The sequence below is a fragment of the Trichechus manatus genome, unplaced genomic scaffold (assembly GCF_000243295.1).
Source record: "Trichechus manatus latirostris isolate Lorelei unplaced genomic scaffold, TriManLat1.0 scaffold00109, whole genome shotgun sequence".
Taxonomy (NCBI): Eukaryota; Metazoa; Chordata; class Mammalia; order Sirenia; family Trichechidae; genus Trichechus; species Trichechus manatus.
In genome coordinates this window covers 1663071-1690673 of record NW_004444045.1, presented here as the reverse complement: position 1 = coordinate 1690673, position 27603 = coordinate 1663071, and the positions used below count along the sequence as shown (strand labels likewise).

The 27603-nt window shown below is 42.5% G+C and overlaps 1 protein-coding gene across 2 annotated transcripts in view; it reads left to right on the top strand.

Annotated features, from left to right (window-relative positions):
* The first annotated feature begins 3467 nt into the window (after nucleotides 1–3467).
* GSR (glutathione-disulfide reductase) overlaps nucleotides 3468–27603 on the top strand; it is a 32156-nt gene continuing 8020 nt past the window's right edge. The window contains exons 1-9 of one of the 2 annotated variants that reach the window (XM_023737829.1): nucleotides 3468–3770; nucleotides 11630–11656; nucleotides 15326–15414; nucleotides 15859–15928; nucleotides 18824–18971; nucleotides 19847–19901; nucleotides 23584–23683; nucleotides 26273–26359; nucleotides 27315–27590. In XM_023737829.1, coding sequence (XP_023593597.1) covers nucleotides 3468–3770; nucleotides 11630–11656; nucleotides 15326–15414; nucleotides 15859–15928; nucleotides 18824–18971; nucleotides 19847–19901; nucleotides 23584–23683; nucleotides 26273–26359; nucleotides 27315–27347 — 912 coding nt within the window. In that variant the 3' untranslated portion in view covers nucleotides 27348–27590. Of the gene's footprint in view, nucleotides 3771–11629; nucleotides 11657–15325; nucleotides 15415–15858; nucleotides 15929–18823; nucleotides 18972–19846; nucleotides 19902–23583; nucleotides 23684–26272; nucleotides 26360–27314; nucleotides 27591–27603 lie in introns of those variants that run through there. The other variant, XM_023737828.1, reaches the window with a different exon arrangement.

Below are 27603 nucleotides of genomic sequence, written 5' to 3'. Positions count from 1 at the left end.
CAAAAGAGCACATATCATTTAGTTCCATTCCTGTGAAATATCCAGAATAAAGAAATCGACAGAGACAGAAAGTAGATTAGTGATTCCTTAGGGCTGGACAGGAAATAGGGGGTTGATAGCAGAAGGCTATGGGTTTTGTTTTTTTGAGGTGATGAAAATATTCTATAATTGACTGTGGGTAAGGGTTGCATATATCTGTGAATATACTAAAAACTACTGAACTATACAATTTAAATGGGTGAATTGTATGGTATATGAATTATATCTCAATAAAGCTGTTAAAAAACATTTTAATAAAGTCTGGGGGCCTCTATTTTCATTACAAGACACTCTGTGATGGTATCCCTTCAAGTAATGGTTAAAGAGAATAGGCTTTAGAGCTAGGCAACCAGGATTTAAATTGCTGCTCTGCCATTTGCTGACTGATTAACCTTGTGCAGGTTATTTAACCCCTTTGAGCCTCAGTCTCCTCATCTATAAAATGAAGAAAACAATAGTACTTATTTCTTGGGTTGAAAAGGGGATAACTTTTAGCATAAACACGCGTTGCCGTTGAGTCAATTCTGACTCATAGGCATCCTATAGGACAGAGTAGAACTCTAATAAATCTCTTAAGCAGTGCTTAGTTCAATACATGCTAATTACTGGTTTATTGACACATATTTCATAATGTCTTTGTGGAAATTAAGTTTGCCTAGGGTTCAAAAGAAAACTCCTAATAATGAAATAATTGAAGATGAAATAACTGCTTGGGGCTCTGCTAATAACGCTGGTTTAGAATGATGTCATTAGATTGCCAAGCTTGAATAACTTAGTTGTCATTCTCAGTATTTATTATTGTCCTGGAATTAGCTCTTATGAACTACATTAACTGAATTTTTACTTTAGTTGACATTTCTTTGCTTGAAGAACATAAAGCTTAGATATGATCTAAAGTCTTCCAGTACATGGGATATGGCTACCTGTTTCCCTTCCCAAAAAGTCAGGATCTGGCCTTGCCTTTATAGTTCTCATATTTCTTCAGTTTCCTTTAATCTGGAATACTTCTTCAGCCTTGCTTGTTTTCAAGACATCGATAGTTTTAAAAGAGTATAGCTTAGTTGTTTGTAAAATTTCCCTCAATTTCAGTTTATAGGTTACCTCAGGATTAGATTCAGGTTAAGGATTTTTGGTAGGAATACTATGTAAATGAAGTTGTGCCCTTCTTACTGAATCACATCATGAGGCACACAATGACAACTGTCTCATTATTGGCAATATTTGTCAACTCTGATCACTTAGTTATGGTGGTGTCTGGCCCACTGTAAAGCTACCATTTTTCCTTTTGTGATCAGTAAGAAATCTGTGGAGACATATCCCGAGGCTGTGTAAATAAACTTTCCCTCATCAAACTGTCACCCACTGGATTTAACATTCATTGATGATTCTTGAGAAAACAATGATCACAACGATGGTTGCAAAACCGTGATTTTTTTCTAACTCTGTTGTTCCTTCTATACTGCATTTATTACTTGGCATTCTATTGGAAGGGAGAAATTTCCCTTCTTTCCCTGTATTACGTTTGGTGTAGGGGAAGAACATAACAAAGTCTAGTAACGCAAAAAGGAAGTTTCATTTGGCACATATTCAAGAAGGCAAAAGTGAGAAACGGACAACCATGCTGCCAGAGCAATGTCTGCTCCAGTCCAAGGAAATATCACAGAACAGACAAGTGGGACAACAGACAAGCATGCTGCTAGAGACATTTCTGTCCAAGTCCAAAAACTATTACAGAATAGGTAAGAATGGGAAAACGGACAAGCATGCTGCCACAGCCATGTCTGCCCGAGTCCGAAGAATATCACAGAATAGGCAAGAATGGGAAAACGGACAAGCATGCTGCCACAGCCATGTCTGCCCGAGTCCGAAGAATATCACAGAATAGGCAAGAATGGGAAAACGGACAAGCATGCTGCCACAGCCATGTCTGCCCGAGTCCAAAGAATATCACAGAATAGGCAAGAATGGGAAAACGGACAAGCATGCTGCCACAGCCATGTCTGCCCGAGTCCAAAGACCATTACAGAATCCTCAGTATATGTTAACATTACGAATGGGCAAAACCATTGAAAGCTTAGCCTTTTCAGATTGGCTAGAAACTGTGATTCTACATTTTGAATTGTCTTTCTTAACAGTCATTGGTACAGGTTTCAGTAACAACAGTCAGGAGGGTCTTCATTGGCCCAACAAATTTCTGTTCACTAAATGCTAATAGAAAAATAGTAGAAAGTCTTTTGTGTTCTGTTTGATTGGCTTTATGTGAAAGTTTCCTTAAAAGATATTTTCCAAGATTATCTTAGCTATTGTCTTTATACCTCAGGGCCCAGCTGATATGTCCTTGTGAGTCCTTGTGAACCCAGCTCCAGCTGGGTCACATTCTCTATGCTCAAGGAGAGGGAATAAATGATTCTAATATTATTTCCTAAGTCACGTTTTAATCAGGAAAAAAAAAAAAAAAAAAAACTCTTAAAAAAATGAACTGGATCCCATTCTACCTGGAGTGTGGTGGATTCCCGTTTCTTTTTAGTGTGCTTGGTCTGGCTTGTCTGTGAACCGAACCTTCGTTCCGCTGCTCATGGGCTTAGCCTTCTGCTCAGATGACATATAGGGGCGATGGGCACAGGACTGTGGCCCATCACCACACAGATTCAAAGCCGCACTTAACTACCTTCCTGAGCAGTTGTGAGTTCCAGATCTTCCAAAAGAACACCCCAGTCTCTACAGCTTGGGAGGAAAATGCTCTATTTGTCTTCTTTATCTTTGTTTCACTGGTGAATCACAGAAACCCCTATTCAGATTCAACCTGTTGTTTCAATGTTTCTTCATCTTAAGTGCTTAACAATCACCTAAAAAAGGGAGGGGGTGAAAGAGTGTTGTTTAAAATGTGAATTCCGGGGTCCCGCCCCCCGAGATTCTCATTTGATTTGGGTTAGGGCCAGAATCAGCACTCCAGATGGTCTGCAGATCAAATTTTGAAAAGCATCAACCAAAATAGAGGATAAACTACCCTTTCTGGAAGAGTCGGTGCCACTTGGCAACTCCCAGCGCGCTCGCTCAGGAAAAGCCGGGCGAAACAAGACAGGGCGTTCTCCCTTCCTCGTCCCACAGGCCTTCAGAAACCACCCTTGCCTAGATCCCATACGCAAGCGCTGGGTGAAGGCAGAGGCGAGCAAATCCTCCCAGCTCTTCGCCCTCGCTTGGGGCAAAGTCGCGGGCCAAGGCCAGCCCCGCAGGCCGGCTCTTTAGCTCGTGGGGCAGGGGGGCGGCCCGCTCTTCCTCCTTCCGTCTTGCCGCGCCCCGGCTGCGAGTCCCGACCCCTGCCCCCAGCCAGATGCTTAGTCACGGTGAGGGTGCGTTCGTCAGGGGCCCGCGCCCCCTCTTCCCCGGGCACCGCCCCCGGCCGCCGACCGCGCGCCACTTCCGCGCGCATGGCCTTGCTGCCTAGGCTGAGCGCGACCGTGGGGCCGAACTGGCGGCGGCCGGCGCGCACCTCTCTCGGCTTCCTGCTGCGGCGCCCCGGGCTCGCGGCCTTCCTGCGCGCCTTCTCCCGCGCCATGGCGAGCAAGCAGGAGCCGCAGGCTCAGTGCCCGTCGCCCGCCGCTGGCGCCGTGACCTCTTACGACTACCTGGTGATCGGGGGCGGCTCGGGCGGGCTGGCCAGCGCGCGCCGGGCGGCGGAGCTGGGCGCCAGGGCCGCTGTCGTGGAGAGCCACAAACTGGGCGGCACTTGTGTGAGTACCAGGTCCCACCGAGCGCTTCTTCCACCTCTGTTGCTGCAGCCCTGCGTCCTGCAGCCTCGTTTTCTCTTCGCTTAGCCCGGGCTCTTTGCTAATGCGATCCCGTAGATCCAGGCCCGGACGGTGGGCTTCCAGCGCTGCTGTTTCCGACCTGCATCTGAGGATTAGCCCCTCTTGGGTCGGGACCCCACCACGTTCAGATGGCACACGTGTAAAGGGGCTTTCCTGCGGCCTCCAAAGCTAAACCTTCGTCGGGAAGAGAGTTGTGTGTTCACAGCTCTGAACCCATTAAAGACAGCCGTAGGTTATTAGGTCTAACATAACTTCCTTGCATCCTCACTCCTCAAGGTGGGAGAATAACGATTGCATTTCAGGCTTGATCTTGTTAGTAGATCCACGAAACCACAAAACTGCGTTTGGAAAATTGCAGCTGGGCTGTGTTTCGCGGAGGTGGGGTGGTGGTGGTGGTACCTGTACTCGGAATGCGGTTCCCGCTCCTCTCTTCAGTTTCAAGGGCAGTTGATTTATGCACTGGATGTCAACCTTGGCTGCACATTAGATCACCCGAGGAGTTTGAAAAAATTCTCCTGCCTGGGTCCTGCTCCCAGGGCGTCTGATTTAATGGGTGATTCTTGGGGATTTTTAGAGGTTCCGCAGGTGATTCTGAATACAGGTTACTCTGAGGAACGATTTACTATTAAACGAGTTCTCAGACCTTTTGCCTTGTTTTGGGGTGGATTTGAAAACTATTTTTAAAAAAAGTTGCAAATCCCAAAACAGGGAAACTATTCACGATTTTTTTAAATAAGTTTTGTTCCCAAGTTATTGGTGTGGCTTTTTAAATCACAAGTCTTGGGCAGGTACTTGCTGTTGAATATTAAAATACTATATCCAAGAGTAACCTGGGATTGGGCATGGGTTCCCTGAATGGCTTCAGAGACTGATGTGTGGGAACTCCTGAAGGGCAGGGATGGGTTTCTTATGTTCGTTTACCTCTTATCACCTTAACAAAATACCTTGCTCTGTAACCATTTGTGAAATGAATCAAACTCAAAGTTAACAACTAGGAAAGGGCTGACTCCATTGTCCAGTGCTCATTTTTCACATGCAAGATGAAAGTGGGAATATGGAGAAAGGAAAAATCCCTATTATCAGTTTGGACTTTGACACTTTAATCCGGAAGATTAGATTAGGAGAATTCAGGTTGAGGGGTACCATTGAGAGACCCCTCAGGGCAACTGGGGAGAGCACTTGATTACTTCTCTCCCCGTGCCTCTGTTTGTTACTTTGTTCTCCTCCTTCCCTGTTTATGTCATGACCTGCCTGTGGCATCTGCTTTCATTGCCTGGTTCCACTGGTATTAATCAAGAGGGCCTGATTTCTTGAGCGTTGTGCTCTTTTAAAGAATTATCTCCATGGGATCAAATTGACAACAGCGCCTCCGAAGGTTAGATGAGAAGCTTCGAGGGCAGTGAGTTTGTGTTAATGATAGTGAAATAGTTTAGAAAAGGATATCGTGAAAGGTAGCACAACTTGAGTGTTACCAGTGGTACTGAATAGTACGTGTAGAAATGGTTGATGTGGTGTGTGTTGTGTATAATTTTGACCAAAAATAAAAGAGGGGCTGACCCTTTTTTGGACTCCTGTTAATGAATGTGAGCACACTGAGAGATAAATTACTTCCCAAATGAGCAAAGGGCTGCTGCTTTACAGAGTACAGTGCCTGGCCTTGTTCATCTCGTTATGTTAAAGCAACTTTTATTTCCACCTATGCATTGACATCTTTGGGGAATCCCCTGTTTAAAATTTTATATTACATTTCATTAGGGCTGCTCTAAAACTAGCTTTTGGTTTGAATTACAAGGAAGGCTGTAGGTATAGGCTGAGTATTGGAGAGAGAGAATTAATTGATAAGACATGTGCAGTGCAATGAATTAATTAATGTGGCCCTTCTAGCCATGCATGATCTGGTAACTCCCATAAAATGATTCGGTAGGACTATGCACATTAGGTGCTTATGGCCCACCCAAGGGTACTGGACAGCCAGCTAATGATGCAAATAAGGTGCATGGAACCCTTGTCGGATTGGGACCATACAAATAAGGTATATGGAACGCTAACAAGGGGATTAGTCAGTTTTGCCATCCTGCTGGGCTTAAAAGTAGCCAATTCCAGAAATGGAGAGGGGGACCTCACTCCCATCAAGAAGAGGAACCAGGAGCAGAGCACATCCTTTGGACCCAGGGCCCCTGCACTGAGAACCTAGACCCAGGAGACAGCTGTAACCATTGAAGATGGCACAAGATGGCAGAGGCATGGGACAGGCTGATGGCTGCAGTGGGCTTGCTGACCCAGGGAGCAGGAGAGCTAAGTGCCTTTGGGCAGGAGGCTTGCTGGTGGAGTGGGGTGCCTGCAGGCACTTGTCTGCAGAGCTAAAGAACTTTGTAACCCTTGGCCTGAGCAGGGCAGAGGGCAGGCCGAGGGCCAAGAGGCCTGCCTGTGGGCAAGGCCAAGAAGAAGCTGTCGTGATGGAAGAACTGTATCTTGACTTGTTCCTGTTATTTCCAAGTTGATCCTGATCTTGAATTGTAGCCTGTTACTTCCCTAATAAACCCCGTTACTATGACTATGGTCTGTGAGTTCTATGTGACTACTGCAATGAATTACTGAACCTAGCAGAGAAGTAGACAGTGCCTTGGGCGGGACGGCTCGTGTCAGAATTGGTAAAAAAAAAAAAAAAAAAAAAGGTTGGAGGGTGGAGGTATGTCTGACCTCCACCTCATAGGAATCAGCCTTGGGCTGATGTTGATATTGATTCTCCTCCCTATTTGTGAAGTTAGAAGACCTCTGACGCCATGCTGCCATTTTTATAACATGAGTTTAGATTGTCCAAGGATTCTAGTAATGTGGGCTATCCATAGTTGCAGTCATAATGTGCAATGATTTCTAAGCAAGATGTAGGGAAGATAAAGGCTTTCTGAAGCACATTATTTCATTTCTTCATGTATTCGTTTTTTGTATCCTACTGGGTGCTAAGTGCAGGCAGAGGCAAGGGTAGAGGTCCCTTTCCTCAACAAATTTACAATCTAGGATAGGGGAAATAAAATGACAACCCCAAAGTGGAGTGGTCTATCTTCATTGCCCTAGGCAATAACAAATTACGGGAGTTCAAATTACAGGGTTGGAATTATCCTTCTGCCTGAGCACTATGGGAAGTAGGAAGGAGATAGTATGTTTCTGAACCTTGAGAGATGAGTATCATTTTTTGACAGGGTAGAGTTAATGGGAAGGAGCCCTGGTGACACAGTGCTGAAGCCCTTGGCCGCTAACTGAAAAGTTGGCGGTTTCAACCCACCAGTGGCCAAGTTCCTTTGGAGAAAAGCCCTGGTGATCTGTTCCCATAAAGATTACAGCCTAGGAAACCTTATGGGGCAGTTCTACTCTGTCATATAGGGTCACTATGAGTCAGAATTGACTCAGTGGCACACAACAACAATAACAGCGTCAGTGGCAAAGGCGTGTTGTCTTTAGTTGCCTTGGAGTCTGTTCCAGCTCATGGCAACCCCATGTGTACAGAGTGGAACTGCTCCATAAGGTTTTTTTGTTTTGTTATTTATTTTGCTGTTATTTTTACATAAGGTTTTCATGACTGTGACCTTTCAGAGGCAGATCACCAGGTCTGTCTTCCGAGGTGCCTCTGAGTGGGTTCAAACTGCCAACCTTTCAGCTGATAGTGGAGGGCTTAACCATTTGCACCCACCAGGGACTCCTTGGCAAAGCATAGAGGCTGAGTATGTTGTGTAATTTAGTTTGACTGCAGCAGAGGGGTCTCTGATAGAAGTAAGAGATGGGAAGCTGATGGGTAGGTTGTGTGAGAAATGTAGAGTTTCTGGAAGTGTGGTGAGCAGTGGTAGGGTTTTGAGCCAGAAAGTAACACAGTAATAGTGGTTTTGTGGTAAACGGTGCTATTTAGACATGTTCTTTGGAGAGGTCAAATAGAAGTTTCTTTGCGATTAACTCTACAACTAGTTCTTTCCCAACTAAAATATATTAATTCTAAATTAAAGCTTGGTAAATTTTTTAAGTTGTCATGGATGAACTTCCATGGAAAATTCCAATAAGAATCCTCTAACAGTAGCATGTTTTGCTTTTAATTGTTTTATTTTTGTTTGTTCATTTATTAATTTATTCAACAAATATTAATGAATGTCTGCCATGTACCAGGTATTTTTCTACATGCTGGGGTCACAAGAGCAAACAAAGTAGATAAAAATCCCGGTCCTCAGGGAGCTTACATTTTAGTTGTTATCCGTATTTTCTAAATGTTCCCTGAAGTATTTTTGTGACAAATTAAAAAAACAAAAACAAAAACACAAATACAAGTCTTTTTGTTTTGTTTTTAAGCCTTCTTCCCTGAAAGTTTAGACTCTTAGAGTAATAGAGCTGGAAGTGATTTTGAAACTCCACTAATCCAGTGGTTCTCAGTCAGATTACACTACCCAGTTTTTCGAAACATGGGGAACTGATACAAGGGAGCAACTTTTTATTTTTTTTCAAACTAACGGTTGTTAAAAGACTACTTTCATGTACTATCACTATCATTTTTTTCAAGAATGATAATAAAAAGTAGGAAGCTAAAATTTCAAATAAAGGACGGTCCTTCAAATGGAATACTTCTGGCTTTATGAAACACTCACTACATGGTCCCCATTGTTTTCATGTCATTGAGGACTGGACTTGTCATGGATTGAATTGTGTCCCCCCAAAATGTGTGTCAACTTAGCTAGACCATGATTCCCAGTATTATGTACTTGTCCACCATTTTGTCATCTGCTGTGATTTTTCTATGTGTTGTAAATCCAACCTCTATGACAATGAGACGGGACTCAAATCTACAAGATTAGGTTGTTTTAAATCAATCCCTTTGAGATATAAAAGAGAGAAGCAAGCAGGGGTAGGGGGAGCCCTCATACCACCAAGAAAGTAGTGCCATGAGCAGAGTGCGTCCTTTGGTCCCTGGGTTCCTGTGCAGAGAAGCTCCTAGTCCAGGAGAAGACTGATGACAAGGACCTTCCTCCAGAGCCGACAGAGAGAGAAAGCCTTCCCCTGGAGCTGTTGCCCTGAATTTGGAATTGTATCTACTAGACTGAGAGAGAATAAATTTCTGTTTGTTAAAGCCATCCACTTGTGGGATTTCTGTTATAGCAGCACTGGATAACTAAGACAGACATGTTATCAGGAGGGACCAGTCCCTGGAGAAGGACATTATGCTTGGTAAGTAGAGGGTCAGTGAAAAAGAGGAAGAGACCCTCAACAAGATGGATTGACACAGTGGCTGCAACAGTGGGCTCAAACATAGCAATGATCGTGAGGATGGACAGGACCTGGCAGTGTTTCATTCTGTTGTACGTATGAGTTGGAACCGACTCTGGCACGTACTAACAACCACCTCAGGAGGCTTTTTTTTTTTTCCCTGATGTGATATAATGGAGTAGCCCCCTCCCTAGAGGATAACGTATTTTCAATATGTAGCATGACCTGAGTGTTCACTTTTCTTTGATAGAATTTATTATTTTAAGACATTTGAGGGAAAAAAGGGGTAAGAATCTCAGGTGTGAGATAATGTTGCCCCCATATTGTGAAGTGAAAGAAGCAGCAGGGGCGAGAACTACTAGTAAACAAATGAAGAAACCACAGGAAGAGGCAAGTGTAGGCCTAATGGCCTGAATTCCACTCTTAAATTAGTCATTATTTTTCTGGATCTGACAAAAAATTTTAATAGTATTGGGTTAAACAAGAGGAACAGGAAACTGAGAGAAACTATAGGTCAGTTAAAGGTAGGTAATTCCTTGCTGCCTACTGAGATTAAGTCATTTTTGAGGGAGAAAAATAGATGAGATCTTTAAAATTCAGCTTTTGCAATCTGATCAAATGTAGACCAAGGAGAAGCACAGATTGCCCAGAGCCAATGTGAATCAGTCTACTGGGAGCTTTGTCTTTTTGGTTCAGTTCTCACTAAGCAGAGGATGGAAGAGTTGGCTTGAGGAGAAGTGCTTTCTGATTTACTCCTCCCTTTGCCCCAGGGCCTGTGGGAGCACTTGTTCCAGTTGTGTTCTTGCTGAGTATTACTGATTGCCTGCTAAACAGGAACCATTTTCTTGTGGGATTGGTATGTAGGTCTCACCAATGAGGGTTAAGGAGGTAGGGTTGATCACAGACCGAAGCCGCCTTTTTTTTCTTTTTCTTTTTTTCATTGTGCTTTAAGTGAAAGTTTACAATTCAAGTCAGTTTCTCATACAAAAATTTATACACACATGCTCTGTGACCCTAGGTGCTCTCCATATACTGTGACAGCACACTCCTTTTTACCCAGAATTTCCCGTCTATTCCACCAGCTCCTGACTCTGCCTTCTCATCTTGCCCCTGGACAGGAGGTGCCCATTTAGTCTCATGTATCTACTTGGGCTAAGAAGAACACTCCTCACAAGTATCACTTTATGTGCCATAGTCTAGTCTAGTAGAGAAAAGCCTTCTTGATTACTGACGTCACTGTGGCCTGTGCCAATTAAGCATGAATGAACATACTGATTTTCTTAAATCATACACGCAGTTGATGATTCCTTGTTCAAGTATAACTTCATTGTAGTGGCCCGGACACATCACTCACCTGGCACCTCCAGTCAGTATTTAAAGGTTAAAGAATAGTTGGCATATACATTAGATGGAAAGTTAAGGAGTCTGAATTTGCCTTTGAAAAAAGTGAGCTCAATCTAGTTTTCCTTCTGTAGCCAACTCTTCTGCTAGGATACCCTTCAAGGCAGTTTTAATCAGAGTCTTAACTAACCCAGTTTTTTTTTTTTTTTTTTTTTTGGTTAGAAGTTTTAGGAAGTGTTCAACAGGGAATAAACAGATGTGCACCGACATATGTGTATAAGAATGTACATTGCAGTTTGGGAGGATTTTCTCCCTAGCCTTACCAGTATGAACAGTTATTTTCTTAAGCAACTGCTTAGTTTTTACTTGTTGAAATCTTAATCAGTATTTGTGTTCTCTTTTTTGTATTGGCTGCTAGAAAGCCGAGGGTCAGATTGGTGGTCTATCTCTGGCAAGTACGTAAGACCTCATAGCATGGGTGAACCTCACTGTTGGTTTCATCTTCCTTTGGCCCTCAAGAGTAATGTATGTCTCCACTAGAGGCTTTCTCAAAGGAGCCACCCTAGGTGTTCATCCAGAATATTCCATTGTGAGTTTCCCAGAAATCCTGTAAGACAGCTACTCACATGGTCCTCTTGCCCTTTTCTACTTGGTGGGTCCTCTTACCTCTATGCTGCTCTTCTCTTCTGCTCCCTCCCCCTGGGCCCTGTGTAACTCAGGCCTCTCTTGCCTCCTGATCTCTGGCCTTTCCCGCTGTGCACAGCTCCTTAGAAATGGAATTGTTCTCTCTCTCTGTCCACTCTGGAAAAAAATATTGATGAATAAAATTCTGTATCTCATCCTATAAGGAAAAAAAAAGGTTCTTATCTATATCCCTGGAGCCCTGGTAGTGCAGTGGCTAAGAGCTCAGCTGCTAACCAAAAGGTCAGCAGTTCAAATCCACCAGCTGCTCCTTGGAAACCCTTTGGGGCAGTTCTACTCTGTCCTGTACGGTCGCTATGAGTCAGAATCGACTCGATGGCAACGGGTTACCTTTTCCAGGTCTAGAATAGGGAAAAGGAAATAACTGTAGAATGTACTCCATTATGACTTAGAACTCAAGGAGGTTCCCTGGTTTGATGCTTGGGGTTCATTTCTTACAGGTTTGTTTGATGGTTTTAGTTTAACGTTCTTAAAATATGTCTCTTTTTTCCCCCTAGGTGAATGTCGGATGTGTACCCAAAAAGGTAGAATTTTATTTTTATCCACCTCCACACTCCTCTTTCATATTTGGTAAATCATGATCAGAATAAGGATGTTTCCATATGTGATTCTTTCTACAAAAATTAACTGAGAAGAACCCAACTAAAAATGGGTTAAACAAGGGGATGGTTTTGTTTACTGGTATTTTTTCATATCGCTTATTAAGAAACCTGTAGAGAGGCAGTTCCTGAGATTGGCTCAACACTTAAGAATATCTGAAAGGACTCTGGCTTTTCCTCATCTTTCCACTCTGCCACCTTAGGTCTGTAATCGACAGAAACCTCCCTCATAGCCAAGGAAGGTTCCAGGAGCTCCAGGCAGGGTGTTCTCACCCACCGGTGTCCCTGCAGATTGCTTTAGGTCCTCCTGGCCAGGGTTGAGCTACCCCTACAGGGAAGGGGTGGGTGCTGGGGAGATAACCACAGAAATATGAGCTTCCGGACACTAGCTGCGTCAGGCATGCAAAAGAGGTTCATCTGAACATTCACTACGTGTTCTCCTGGTGATAGACTGAGTTGCTGTAGTGGGTTCAGTGGAGGCAGTAACCAGGGATGGAACACAGTCTCTGGTCTCAAACTTCTGATGGTCTAGAAGGAACAAAGATCGACAAGACATCTGTAGTCAAGGCATAAAAGAAGAGTGCTGTCCGTGTGCACGGGATCACTTTTTCTTAAGACAGCAGTCCAGTCACAAAATAAAGTTAATACATAGCTATCAGTCCAAGTGGCGCAGTGGTTAAGAGCTCGGCTGCTAACCAGAAGTTTGGCAGTTCGAATCCATCAACTGCTCCTTGGAAATCCTATGGGGCAGTTCTGCTCTGTCCTGTGGGGTCACTATGAGCCAAAATCAACTCAAGGGCAGCGGGTTTGGTTTTTGGTATCAGTCCAGGTGCTGATGTGACCAAGACACTAAGTGGTTGACCACGGCAGAAGGGCGCTCCTCCCACACCAGGCTCTGCTTTGTGACTCCCCAGAATCCTGCGGTAACTCTGGTCTCTCACCTGCTCCTGAGCATCAGTTTTTTCCAGGAAGACTAGTAGAGCTGTTTTTCTCCTGGCAAGATGTGTCAAGATCGTTGTGGGTTTTTTGTTTGTTTTATTAGTGGTCATTTTTGTTTTTAAACACAGAAATGTTTTTCCCTATAAATTAAGCATGTATCACGTGACTTTGGGTGTCTCATACCATTCTAAGATTGTATTTCTCAAGTTGTTTGAATGACATTTATCAGTTCATTGTATCAATACCTTTGTGGTGAGTTGTCTGTTGCTAGAATTGTTATGTACTTGGGTCCTAGTCCCCATCTTTGCTGTTCCAGAAATTCAGATTTATTGCTTCTCTCAGGAGTATCAGACAGACTAGTGAAATGATTATCTAACATCGCAAAGAATTGCCTTATTTTTAAAAATGATACATTAATTTATTAGTTTAGAGTGAATGAGATTATATCTGGGCCTAGTCATTAGGACTGGTCATCAGCACAGGATAACTTTTTCTCAATAAGGAGCTCCAGCCAGCAAACCGGATTATTGATTAAGTTCTGTAGCCTTATGAATTCTTTTTACCACTCTAGTGATTTTTGGTTCTAATACCTGTTGCACAGGTCACATTGAATGAACTCATTCTTTACCCTGACAAGGAAGAACTGACAACTCTTATTTCCAAAGCTGCTTCTTGCTTATACTTGCAAATAATTTTGTTCCTCATTTGAATGTATTTTTAAAACATGTTATAATCCCAAGTTTACAACCTTTCATAACCAAGATTACGTTTTAAATTGGCAGCTTTCTATTATCTAATATTGTAGTCTTATCAGTGATGCACACCTGAGTTTAACTTCACAAAGGTTTCCTGTAATCTGTTCCTTAGTAAAGGTAGATTTTTTCTAACTTAGGAAATTTCTTTTTTCCTTTAGGACATTTTTCTGAATTGTTTTCTTTCCTTTTGTTCCTAGATTTCAGAATCTATTCTATTTGAAGACATACAAATATATAAATTATGTAGATTAATTATAACATGGTTTTATAATTAAACCAGTAAGATACTAAATTCAGTGTTAATTGGTACTGTCTTAGAGCCTCATTATTTTAAAATATTGAGGTAATACTGACCGGTAGCCTTAATTTGTCATATTCTCTTCCCATAGTGTTTCACTCTTTCCTTCTGTTCTGATCGCATGTTGTAGACACTTAACATTTTGATAGGGCTCTACTGATTTCAAAGGAGCCCTGGTGGCGCAGTGGTTAAGTGCCGGCTGCTAACTGAAAGGTCAGTGGATCAAACCCACCAGTGGCTCCTCAGGAGAAAAGACCTGGCGATGTGCTCCTACAAAGTTTACAGCCTAGGAAGCTATCTGGGGCAGTTCTGCTCTGTCACACAGGGTCTCTATGAGTCAGAATCAACTCAGTGCACACACATACACACACACATGATTTCAAAGTGCTTTTGCATTCTGAAGATCAGTTCGTAGCTGCCTTTTATTTTGTAAAACAGAATGAAGCCCAAGAGTAACTCCCCCTTCAAGAAGGGTAGAGTGAAGCGGCAGCAGAGAAGGAACCAGAACAATGGGTCCGCTGGCCCTACCAGATCGATTAGATCTGAACTGAAAACCTAACTTAGTTCATGTAGAGCCATCCTCTCCAGAGGGTGTTTGATGCTGTGGTATCACACATAATACAAATTGGAAGTAAATAAATATGACATCTCATAATGATATAAGCGATGTTATTAAAATAGCATAATTTATTTGTGCTGTTAGTAAATCTTTCACATGCATTTAAGATGAATCTAGCAGAGTCATCAATTTACTCATCTTTAGGCATAAAGGGAGAAGGCACAAAGAAGGACTGTAAGGCTCATCAAAAGAGGAATCTAAGGCTTGTCTGACAAAGGAAATAGCAGTTTGTCCTCTAGAGTTATGGATGCCAGTTTGAATTCAGCTACCATGATGATCAGTTGGGATAAAAAACATGCTTTGAACCTCTGAGTTCCAGATGTCTAATTACATACATCCGTACGAGAACATGTTCAGAGTTACTGAATACATAATAAAATAAAGAAAACCAAACCCTCATCAAATCCATTCCGACTCCTAGTGACCCTATAGGACAGAGTAGGACTGCCCCATAGTGTTTCCAAGGAACGGCCGGTGGATTCCAACTGCCGACCTTTTGGTTAGCAGCCGAGCTCTTAACCATTGTGCCACCAGGGCTCCAGATACATAATAGGAATTCATTATTTTAAAGTTTTTGGTCCTCAACTGTATCTGAAGGATGTCTTCAAGCAAGTTTACTGTAAAGTTACAAGTGTAACTCCCATTACCTGGGACTGAATCAAAGAGGGCAGGGCTTAAACCTAAAACTTAAAAAAAAAGCAGTGTAAGTAATAATAAATTTTAAAGAAAGGAATATGAGGCTTATTGTGTTTTTGTGTTTATAAACCATGTAATTAAACAGTAGAAATAATTTTCCCCAGTATTTCAAAAGCCCCACTATAAAATCTTATCTGGTCATATTTCTGAACTTTTAAAAAATGTTTAGTTTTGTTTTTAATTTAAAGGTGATTATTTTTATTTGCTATTATATAGTTATCACTTCATTCATGATTTCTGTCTTCCCTCAAAACTCATACACTACTGTTTTGGGTACATTTTTACAGGTAATGTGGAACACGGCTGTCCACTCTGAATTTATGCATGATCGTGTCGATTATGGCTTTGAAAGTTGTGAGAATAAATTCAATTGGAGGTAAGTGTTAAATGCTCCGAGGGTTTGATTTGCAAATTTTGTTTGTTAGGTTTTTTTTTTTTTTAACTTTCATAACTAAGTGAGCCATAATTTTTTGGGAGCCATCAAATTATCCAAAATTTTTAGCGAATTCATTTATTTATTCAACAAATATTTGAGTACCCACGATGTGCTAGTCACTGTGCCAGAGCAGCTCACACGCAGAAAGAAGTTTATGTACCATGGATGCCAGTTGAATATTCTCCACGGGGTGGAATAAGGGCTTCTACATATGGGAAAGCAGATGGACGCAAGGGAAGAGACGAATGTCTTCAGAGACGTTCACCCAGTGGGGTTCTTGTTGGCGGTCTGTGATTCTCTGCTGAGGGGTATTCAAGGACAGATGCCTTACTGAGTAAAACAGGAAAATCCTGTTTCTCAGTAATGACTCAGGTTTCGTTGCAGTGTTATAAAAGAAAAACGGGATGCCTACGTGAGCCGTCTGAATACCATCTATCAAAACAATCTAACCAAGGTTTGTAAGCTGGGTTTTAAACTTTGAAAAGGAGCTCCTTGTCCCTGGAGCGAGCTACCAAGTCTGGCCAGACTAGAATGTGTAGCCTTTGGATACGTCTCTTATTGTGTCTGTTGTTTCTCTTGCTGTTAATGATTGTGAAGTTAACTTGTCAGAGCAGAAGCCGCTGTCTTGGTGGGCTTCTTCTCTATGGAGAGTGGATCGTGTGTCAGAGTTGCTTGACTGGGTCTTATCTGATGGCTGCATTTTCGTACTAGTTTGCCAGCTCATAGGAGTCCTGGTGGCGCAGTGGTTAAGTGCTTGACTGCTAACCGCAAGGTTGGTGGTTCGAAGCTACTAGCCATTCCGTGAGAGAAAGATATGGCAGTCTGCTTCTGTAAAGGCAGTTCTAATCTGTCCTTAGGGTCACTGTGAGTCAGAAATGACTTGACCGCAGTGGGTTTGGTTTGGTTTTGGATGTAAGTTTATTAATTAAAATTAGGAGCGCTGTCTGGCTGAAAACGTGGCATTGTTCATTTGCTCAGAGCACCCTCATCCTTGATGGCTGGATCTGCTCAGGAGACCACATTATGGTTCAGAAGATTTTATGAATGAAATCTGATTTAAAAAAACTGGGGCAAATGTGTGTTTGCCTGCAGCCCATGTACGTTGTCCTTCACTGTCCTGAGGCTTTTTCTGCCTTAGTCCTTACATGTCATACCTCTTCTGCATGGACTACGCTAGAGACATCGACAAATTGTGTATCATCCAGCTCTCTTTTCCCTTGACTGCATACGTCCCATCACATTTCACTTGCTTTTTTGGTCTCACTCTGCAATTTCTAAGATTTCAACATAGCTTAAGTCATGTTTAGATCAGTAGATACTTTGGGCCATCATAATCTCATTAGAAGCATGTGTATAAAACATTTTTTAGGGTGTTACTTCTACAGATGGTTAATCTTATATATCTCTGTATTGATTGTTATCATTCATTGGGTTTATTTTTTGAAGGGTGATGTTTTCTGACCTTACTCCCCAATTTGAGGGCCTAAAGTCCCCTGTGCACCGACTGTAAGAGATTTTAAGGCTGCCAGACATGAGCCTTAAGATACCAATTACTGTACTAAAACATCCATACCAAAACCAAACCCATAGCCATCGAGTCAATTCTGACTCATAGCAACCCTACAGGACGCAGTAGAAGTACCCCATAGGGTTTCCAAGGAGCGGTTGATGGATTCAAACTGCTGACCTTTCCGTTTGCAGCCAGGCTCTTAACCACTGCACCACCAGAGCTCCAAAACATCCAAACCAAACTTAAAAAATAAAAAGAATAAACTAAAATACTTCTGTCAGAGGACAGAAAAATTACGGAAAAGACAGGATTTGTTAATATTCACAAATCTTACTGTGTAGTAGAGCTTACCTATGGCCTTTTTCTTTCTAACATTTATAATATGGGGAAGGAGTTACTTAAAGTTGACCCAAGAATTCTGCACAGAAGAGGAAACCTGTCTAATATCCTGAGGAATGAAAATGGATATCTGATCATTTCCTCCTCCAAACTATTGTCTATATTATTGTTTCTCTACCCACCCCCTTTTTGTATAGCACCCTAAGGAAATCATTATGTAGAGGCTGTTGAGCTTTGATGTTGATTTTGATTCAGCTTGATTAAGCCTGGCACCTGCAGAACCAGGCCTAGATTATGGTAGTTGGAAAGGAGGATATATTTGGAAACAGGCACATTCCAGAATTTTAAAACATTCCATTCTATGGTCATGCTTGCATGGTCCCATTATCCTTGTAAGGTGCCTGTATCATGGTGGGCAGAAGTATGCCGTCGGTCCCTGTCTTAGTTATCTGGTGCTGCAGTAACAAATACCACAAGTGGGTGGCTTTAACAAAGAGAAATTTATTCTCTCACAGTTTAGGAGGCTAGAAGTCTAAATTCAGGGTGCCAGCTCCAGGGGAAGGCTTTCTGTCTGTGTCAGCTCTGGGGAAGGTCCTTGTCATCAATCTTTCCCTGGTCTAGGAGCTTCTCACCACAGGGACTCCAGGTCCAAAGGACACGCTCCACTCCCTCCTCCTCTTTCTTGATGGTAGGAGGTCCCTCCTCTCTCTGCTCAATTCTTTTATATCTCAAAAGAGATTGACTCAAGATACAACCTAATTCTGTAGATTGAGTCTTGCCTCATTAACATCATAGAGGTTAGGATTTACAACACATAGATAATCACATCAGATCAGAAAATGGTGGGAATCATGGCCTAGCCTAGTTGATACACATTTTTGGGAGACACAGTTCAACCCATAGCAGCCCCCAAATCAAGGCCCTGGTGCAGAGGATGCTGGCAAGAGCAAATCAGAGTTTGGGTTCTCAACATTTCTGGCACAGAACTTCACTGTCATGTAATTTTGTGTTATTGTTCCCATTTTGCTCAAGAACACAGAAGCATTGCATTTTCCTCTCTTGGCCAGAGTCTGTATTTCTCTCTTGCCTGTACTCCCTTCGCTGTTGTCTTCATGCCTTTCTCAGCATTCTGCCCATCCTCTAGACCCATCAGTTTATTTTCATTGAGAGTAAGGTAGAGTTTGTCCTCAACTCTTGGGGACTAAGATGCAGTCTTCTTCCTTGTGGGGATGATCTACGTATATTTTTTGGTCTCTTAGTTTTGGCCCAGCAGAACACCATGATTTGTTTTTACTGTACACTTCAGCATCAAATGGCAACCCCCTTACCTAGGTATTAAGTACTAGGAGTTCTGCAGAAGTCTGGAAAAACGGAGCGTTGTCTTGGCCATCAGCTAACCAAAAATCAAAATCCTCAGTAGAGAAATAGAAAGAGCTGATAAGTTGCAGCAGGTGTTTTTATTTTAAGAACAAGGTAATCTTTCTGTGGTTCCTTCTCCAGTCCCATATAGATATCATCCATGGCTTTGCAGTATTCACATGTGATCCCACGCCCACGGTCGAGGTCAATGGGAAAAAATACACAGCTCCTCACATCCTGATCGCCACAGGCGGTGTGCCCTCACGTCCTCCTGAGAGCCAGATCCCCGGTGAGTCTTCCAAAGGCAAATACTTGCTGATAAGTCAGGAGGGTTTACCGTTTTAATAACTGATGAGCTGTAGGTGGAGGGGGAGCCTGATGGCGCAGTGATTAAGAGCTCGGCTTCTAACCAAACGGTTGGCAGTTCGAATCTACCAGCCGCTTCTTGGAAACCCTATAGGGCAGTTCTTCTCTGTCTTGTAGGGTTGCTATGTGTCGGAACTGACTTGATGGCAGCGGGTTATAGGAAGAGGGGTGTGAAACAAGGAATCACAGATTGATAGCTCTAGGCTTTGAGCCTGGAATATTGGGGAATGGTGATCCCTTTAACTGAAGTGGTAAACTTGTTGGGGGGATGGTTCTGGACATAAAATTAAGGTTCAATTCTAAATATATTAAGTTTGAAGCAAAGTAGAATTGTGTAGCAGACCAGTTAGAAGTATACAACTGGAATCTGGGGAAAAGGTCATAACGGGAACTACGCATTTGGAAGTCCTTCATGTGGAGGTGGGAGTTGTTTGAAACCTTTGAAGAAGAAAGCAGAGAAAAGAGGACCAAGGCTGAGCCGAGGGGCTCCCACCTACATTTGGGGGTGGTTGAGAGGGTGACGCAGGGCCAGCGAAGAGTATTCATGAGAGCTGAGAAGATCTTAGTTCTTTGGAGAAATTACAGAGTTATTTGGTTATCAGTCTCTTATTTCTGGAGAGAAAATAAAAACGTTGACTCAGAGAAGACTTGCTTGGCAGCTTACCAAGTAGACTTCAACAAAACTTGTCAAAACAGGGTATGTTGGCTGAGAAAGTGATTGGCTTTTGCATAAAATGTTGTGATTATTTTACGAGAGAAAGCACTGTCTTGTGTGATCTATGGCATTTTCCTGCATAGGTGCCAGCCTAGGAATAACCAGTGATGGATTTTTTCAACTGGAAGAATTGCCTAGGTAAGCTGGTTTCCTTCCCCTACTTCAATGATTGATTCTTCTTCCATCTCTCCTTCTGACATTTTTTCTACTGCCCCCTCTCAGCTATTAAATGTAGGCGTTTCCTGAATTCTGTCCTCCTCGCTCTTCTCTAAGGAGCCCTGGTGGCTCAGTGATTAAGCACTCAGCTGTTAGCTGAAAGGTGGAAGGTTCGAACTGACTAGCCGCTCTATGGGAGAAAGATGTAGCAGCCTTGGAAACTTATGGGGCAGTTTTACTCCATCCTGTAGGCTCACTGTGAGTCGGAATAGACTCAACAGCATACAACAACAACCTCTTCTTTATTTGGGTATCTCATCCACTGGAACCACTCAGTAGGTGACTCAAATCTTTAATGCTTTTGATCAGAGACCATTGCAAGTTTTAGAATCAGAACCAAATACAGAGTGACTTCAAAAAATAAATGGTAAAGTCCACCAGACAAAATCAGCCTGGGATTCCAAATACGAAAACAAAACCATGTTTTAAAACTGTCTTCTTTCTTCAGCTGGATACAGCATCAATTGATCATGTGTCTAAAATAATGTTGATTCTGGTTTTTAAAGTGGCTAGTGCAGAGGGGTCTCCATAAATGAAGCCTCTGTCAGGGTCACAAAAATACATTTTCTGAAGTTGTTCTTTGTGTTAGAATAGACTGAGTAAACCCCTGTCACGGATTTGGATACACAGAGGGAAAAAAGATAATGAGGAAGATCGTTTCTCGAATTTGAGGCTGCTGCAAACCACAGGCTTTCTAGGTTACAGGGATCCACCCTTCACGGTAAGAGATGACACCTGTGTACAGGAGGCGGGTCCTGCTGGCCTGGAGACTGGCCTGTATCTCCTTACGTGCAGCGCTGTCTCTGGAGTCGAGGTTGCTCAGCTCTGCTGTTCCTTCAGTGTGTGTTGCCAATCTAGTTTGAGGTCTTAATCCTTTGCTTTTACAAAGGCTTTCATGGAGGATGACTATTCATCCACACTTGGATCATCACCTTAATTCACCTGGAGCCACAGACCGTTAACAAGGGGCAAGTGAGGGCTTCTTGGCAATTTCGTAGCTCCTTTGGAATTGTCCCGTTAAGATACTCAGAGCAGGTGGGCTTTTGAGTCAGTCCTCTGACTTTGAAGAGTTTTGAGAAAAACTAGTAGTCTTTTCAGATTTGCTGCCAGGGATGGAAATTTTTGTCAAAGAACAGGCTTCCTTCCTTCGCAATCCACCCTGACTGGTTTGGTTTTAGGGTTGAATGATAGGAATATGTGAAGATGTATCTGGAAATGTGGTCATGACTCATTGTACTTGGGTGATATAATTCAGTCTAGACTCATCCTCCAGGAAGCTTGATTATAAATATCTGCTGATTACATGGAGCCCTGGTGGCATAGTGGTTAAGAGCTTGGCTGCTAACCAAAGGTCAGCAGTTCGAATCCACCAGCCGCTCCTTGGAAACACAATAGGGCAGTTCTGTTCTGACCTGTAGCATCGCTATGAGTCATGATCGACTCACTGGCAGAGTTTGCATTTTTTTTTTGTTTTGTTTTGGTCCATTATATATTTTAAATTCATTTATTAAACTTGTGTTGACATGCACGTTATAAACAAAAGGCTGTGGGAACACAGGAAAATGAGTTGTGATTTTTCCTTTTTAAGATTCCTTTCGAGCTCTGGTGGCGAAGTGGTTAAGAGCTTGGCTGCTAACCAAAAGGTCGGAGTTTGAATCCACCAGTCGCTCTCTGGAAACCCCATGGGGAAGTTCTACTCTGTCCCATAGGGTCGCTATGAGTCGGAATCAACTCTACGCAACAGGTTTGGGGCTTGTTTTTCCATTGTTACAATGTTTATGACTTAGTAAATGATCAGGGAAAGAACAAATTCTGTAGGCAAAGTACCATGTGCTGTGGGCTGTGTAATTCCATTTTTGCCCTCGGAAGTCTAGATAGAGGTTGAACCCTGTGGAATGGCTGTAGCAAAAGTAGTTTTAAGTCCTGTAATGAGGTAGCAGAAGTGCCTGGGGGATTCGGATGAATAAAAGCTCATTCCCAGTGAATACTTTAGTGGTAAGTGGGGAAGAAAGGTGCTGCTGGGAGCTGAGAGAGAAACATTAAGTTCCTTGCAGTTCTCTGAAGAAGCCAAGTTGTTTCATGCCCGTTTCTTGTATGTCCCCTCTGCTTGGACTATATCCCACAGCTCCTGCAAGAACTGACAGCTGACCTCTGGGCCTCAACACTGTTCAGGGCATGTTTCTCCCCTTCAGCGTTCCTCAAGGACAGGGCTCATTACCCATCCCGTCTAGTGCAACACTCAGCACAAAGGAGGATTTAAGTAAAAACATTTAGAGAAAGAAAAGTAAGATGGATAGAGGTGGAAGAAGAAAAGGAGGGGAAGAACCAAAAAAAGGAAAGGAGGTCAGCTTATAATAGGAAAGAGGGAGATAGAAATGGAAGAAGAGCTATTCCAGAGGTTCTGGACTATCTAGAGGAGCCCCGGTGGTGCAGTGGTCTTGTCATACCCTGGGTTGTAGGATACGAGGGCCGTGACTTCTAACTTGTAGCCCTTTGGGTTCATACTTCATCTTCCATTTAGACTATAAACCCTCTGAGGACAGAGATTCACAACACAGGCGCCTTGCCTGTTAAAAAAACCAGTTGCCATCGAGTGGATACCGACTCATGGCGACCCCATGTATGTTGGAAGATTTCCTTTGTTCTCTCCCTGATTGTTCACTTCTTATACAAATACTGTAACAATGGTAAAGGAACATGTTTGAAGCTTTAGAAGGTTCCAGCTACCAATGGGATCGCTTCAGCCGAGGGGCACTTACCCTCCATTACAGCGTGGCAGTAAATGTGTGTACTAGTGCCAGGATCTGAGCTCCTTCACCATTGATTCAAACCTTTGTCCAAGCCTTTATCTAGTTTTTAAGATTCTTTCTTAGACCAAATTCAGGGACTTTAGTTTTACTGCCGACCTATACTACGAACTAAAATGATGTGCTTAAATTGGCCTTTAATCATATTTCCAGGATTAATGGAATTGAATAATGATCAAGTAGAAACACTGAGCAGAGAGGAAAATGATGGTGAGAAATGTGGCTCTGATTATAGTTTTAGGTGAGAGATGGTTGCATACAGAATCATCTCTAGTTTCAAAGATTTTTTTTGGTTTATTTCTCCTTTGAAGAAATGAAGCTAATGGATTTTTAAAGCGGCTAGAAATATAGATTCCCTTCTTCCACAGAGGGGCCCTGGTGGTGTAGTGGTTAACAACAGCACGGCTGCTCACCAGATGGTCGGCAGTTCAAATCCATCAGCCGCTCCTTGGAAACCCTATGGGGCAGTTCTACTCAGTCCTATAGGCGTCCTATGAGTCGGAATTGATTCAATGACAATGGGTTTTTTCCACAAGGGAATATTTTTACTTAAAATTGGATCTTGGAACAGAAAAAGGACATTCATGGAAAACTGGTGAAATCTGAGTAAAGTCTGCGGTTTAGTTAATAGTATTGTACTAAGTGTACCATGATTATGTAAGATGTTAATTTTAGGGAAAATGGGCAGGGGATAGAAGGGAAACCTCTGCACTACCTTTGCAGCTTTTCTGTAGGCCTAGAATTTTTTCAAAATCCAAAGCTTATTTTAAACAGTTCACCCCATGCTCTCGTTGTAGCCGCAGTGTCATCGTTGGCGCGGGTTACATCGCCGTGGAGATAGCCGGCATCCTGTCAGCTCTGGGTTCTAAGACGTCGCTAATGATACGGTACCATAAGGTAAATCCTATCCGTTTCCCTTCCCTTTCCTTGATGGGAGTTTTTTAAACCATTAAATGCTAGGGTGCGAAGCATGTGGAGGTCAGTTGGTCTGCTCCACAGGGGGCTGTGTCCAAGGGATCTGAATTAGGCCTTATAGTCCCTCCTAGCTGCCAACTGCTACTTGATGGCCATGATTTTGATTTGATCAAACTGGCTGGTATTTTCATCATGAAGTGGTAAATAGTCATCGGATCAGATGCCTTAATAAGGAGGCATGCAGGCTTAAATACAAACACTAGTTAAACAGACTGACAGGCTGATTTCTCATTCAGGAAATCAATTTCATATGACCAGGTAGTTAACAGTCAGAAACATTCAATAAAGTCTTTTTTCATTAAAAGGAAACTTAGAGATCGTCTGCTCAAACTGCATTTTATAGATGAAGCAATTAAGACCAAGAGAGGTTTGTGACTGCTGTTTAATGTCAAAACTGGGAGTCAGTTAAGGTCTCAGAAAGCCAGGCCGATAGTCTTTGTGCTAAAATGCAGCCTTCATGTAGAGTCATTCTTGGTAAGTGTTACTTTAATGTGGTTTGTTGATGGATAGTTGTGGCACAACATCAGAGCTTTCGGATATGCTGTGGGGCCGTAACAAAAGTGTTGGTTCAACAGACACTTCACCAAAGAAGACATTCAGGCCATTAACAGACACATGAGGAAATGCTTGTAATCACTAGCCATTAGAGATATGTAAATCAAAACCGCAATGAGATACCATCTCACTCCGGCTTTACTAGCATGAATCAAAAACAGAAAATAACAAATGTTGGAGAGGCTGCGGGGAGATTGGAACTCTTACGCATTGCTGGTGGGAATGCAGAATGGTACAACCATTTTGGAAAAAGATATGGCGCTTCCTTAGAAAGCTAGAAATAGAAATACCATATGATCCAGCAATCCCACTCTCAGGAATGTATCCTAGAGAAATAAGAGCCATCACACGAATAGACACAAGCACACTCGTGTTCGTTGCAGCATTGTTCACAATAGCAAAAGGATGGAAACAACCTAGATGCCCATCAACAGATGAACGGGTAAACAAACTTTGGTACATACGACAGAGTACTATGCAACGAGAAAGAGCAATGATGAATCTGCAAAGCATCTCACAACATGGATGAATCTGGGGGGCATTATGCTGAGTGAAATAAGTCAATCAAAAAAGGACAAATGTTGTATGATACCACTACTGTAAAAACTCATGGAAAGGTTTACACACAAAAAGAAACAATCTTTGATGGTTGCAAGGGAGCTGAATGGTGGGGGTGGAAAAACACTAAATAAACAATAGATAAGTGATAACTTTGGTGAAGGGTTAGACAGTACACAATAATGGGGAAACCAGCACAACTTGTTCAAGGTAAGGTCACAGAAGCTCCAAGGACAAATCAAAACTCCGTTAGGGACTGAATTAACTGGGCTGAGGACTGTGGGGGCCATGATCTCAGGAAACATCTAGCTCAACTGGCGCAACATAGTTTATAAAGAAAATTCCTGCATTCTTCTTTGGTGAGTAGCATCTGGGGTCTTAAACCCTTTGAGCAGCCATCTGAGATATTCCATTGGTCTCACCCCTTCAGGAGCAAGGGAAAATGAAGAAAACTAAAGACAAGGGAAAGATGAGTCCAAAGGACTAATGGACCACAGCTACCACAGCCTCCACTAGACTTGAGTCCAGCACAACGAGATGGTGCCTGGCTACCACCACCGACTGCTCTGACAGGGATCACAACAGAGGGTCCGGACAGAGCTAAAGAAACATGTAGAACAAAATTCTAACTCAAAGACCAGACTTACTGGCCTGACAGAGACTGTAGAAACCCTGGGAGTATGGCCGCCGGACACCCTTTTAGCTCAGTAATGAAGTCACTTCAGAGGTTCACCTTTCAGCCAAAGATTAGACAGATCCATAGGACAAAATGTGACTAAAGGGGCACACAAGCCCAGGGGCAAGACTAGAAGGCAGAAGGGGACAGGAAAGCTGGTAATAGGGAACCCAAAGTCGAGAAGGGAGAGTACTGACATATCATGGGGTTGTTAACTAATGTCATAAAACAATATATGTACTAACTGTTTAGTAACAACCTAGTTTGTTCTGTAAACCTTAATCTAAAGTACAATTAAAAAAACAAAAAGTGTTGGTTCAAGAATCTGGGTCCTTATCTGCCCACAAATAAAGATGAGAAGGCAGGAAGGGGTAGAAAATCAGGACGAAAGAAAATGGGGGAACCCAGGGCAGAAATGGGGAGAGTGCTAGCACATTGTGGGGAATGAAACCAAGGTCATGAAACGCTTTGTGTACAGATTATTGAATGAGAAACTAATTTGCTCCGTAAACTTTCACCTAAAGCACAATAAAAAATAAACTAGGAGTTGGTGATGTCAAATAGAATTCTGACATTGGTGGCAACTTTAGGAAAAGAAAGGATTTATTAAAATTCAGCTCTCAATATGACCATGAATGAAGAAGGGGAGAAGAGCATGTCTTTAATCAGGTTTTATTCCATTTCCCACCACCCTTCCCTCTTCTGCCTGTGTTTGTATACAGGTGCTTAGAAATTTTGATTCAATAATCAGTTCAAACTGCACTGAAGAGCTGGAGAATGCAGGCATCGAGGTCCTCAGGTACTCCCAGGTATGACTGTGCCCACACCTGGTTACAGCTGTTGCTTACCTCTCTGTTGTGAATCCTACTTTTAGCTTATGCTTCACCTAATTAGTTTTATAAACGCAGACACAATGGCTAATCCAGTCCATTTATTCCCTTCTAGAATACTACCAGTTATTTTCTTTTTCCTAAGAAACTGTATTTTATGGATTGAATTGTGTCCCCCAAAATGTGTGTCGACTTGGGTAGGCCATGATTCCCAGTATTGTGTGATTGACCCCCATTTTGCGATTTGATGTAATTTTCCTATATGTCGTAAATCCTACCTCAATGATGTTAATGAGGCAGGAGTCAATCTACAAGATTAGGTTGTATTTTGAGTCAATTTCTTTTGAGATATAAAAGACAGAAGTGAGCAGAGAGACAGGGGACCTCATGTCACCAAGAATGAAGAACCAGGAGGGGAGTGTATCCTTTGGACCCGGGGTCCCTGTGCTGAGAAGCTGCTAAACCAGGGGGAGATGGATGACAAGGACCTTCCCCCAGAGCTAACAGAGAGAGAAAGCCTTCCCTGGAGCTGGCACCCTGAATTTGGACTTCTAGCCTCCTAGATTGTGAGAGAATAAATTTCTGTTTGTTAAAGCCACCCACTTGTGGTATTTCTGTTGTAGCAGCACTAGTGACAAAGACACTGAATTTCACATTAATGTATTAATGAAGTCAAGGTATAAAAGATTAGAAATCTAGCCATCGAATTTAGAACTAAAACTTTGATCATTGTGCTCAAATGGCTTATTGAAAGTCCTTATTTTTCAGGTTTCTATTTATTTTTTGGGAAATGTTATTATGGAATCTGTTTTTAAAGCTTACCCTTTTGGGTTTTGTAGATGGAGAGAATTATGAAATATGTTGCTCCTCCTACATTTCAGCAGAATTCTCTTGGAGAGTTAGCCTTATAAAACTGATTTTCTCTTTTTCACAGCTTCAGTCTTTCAGCAGAGGCCGTATCAAGTGATGTAATAAACGTGAACATGCTTTGTGAATGCAGAAGTGCTTGCCAGGTGGTTGGGGGTTAACATCAGAATCACCTTAGAACCTTCACTAAAATATGTGACATGCTCAACTCTCCTGACTCTCGTTCTCACCTCTTCCTCTTCATTCTGATTAAGAACGTCCAAGGAGAAACAATGATTGTGTGGTTTGAAGAAGTTTCCTTTGTGATAGCCCACTCTTTCACCTCACTCCAGCAAGAACCACTGTGCTTAGATTTA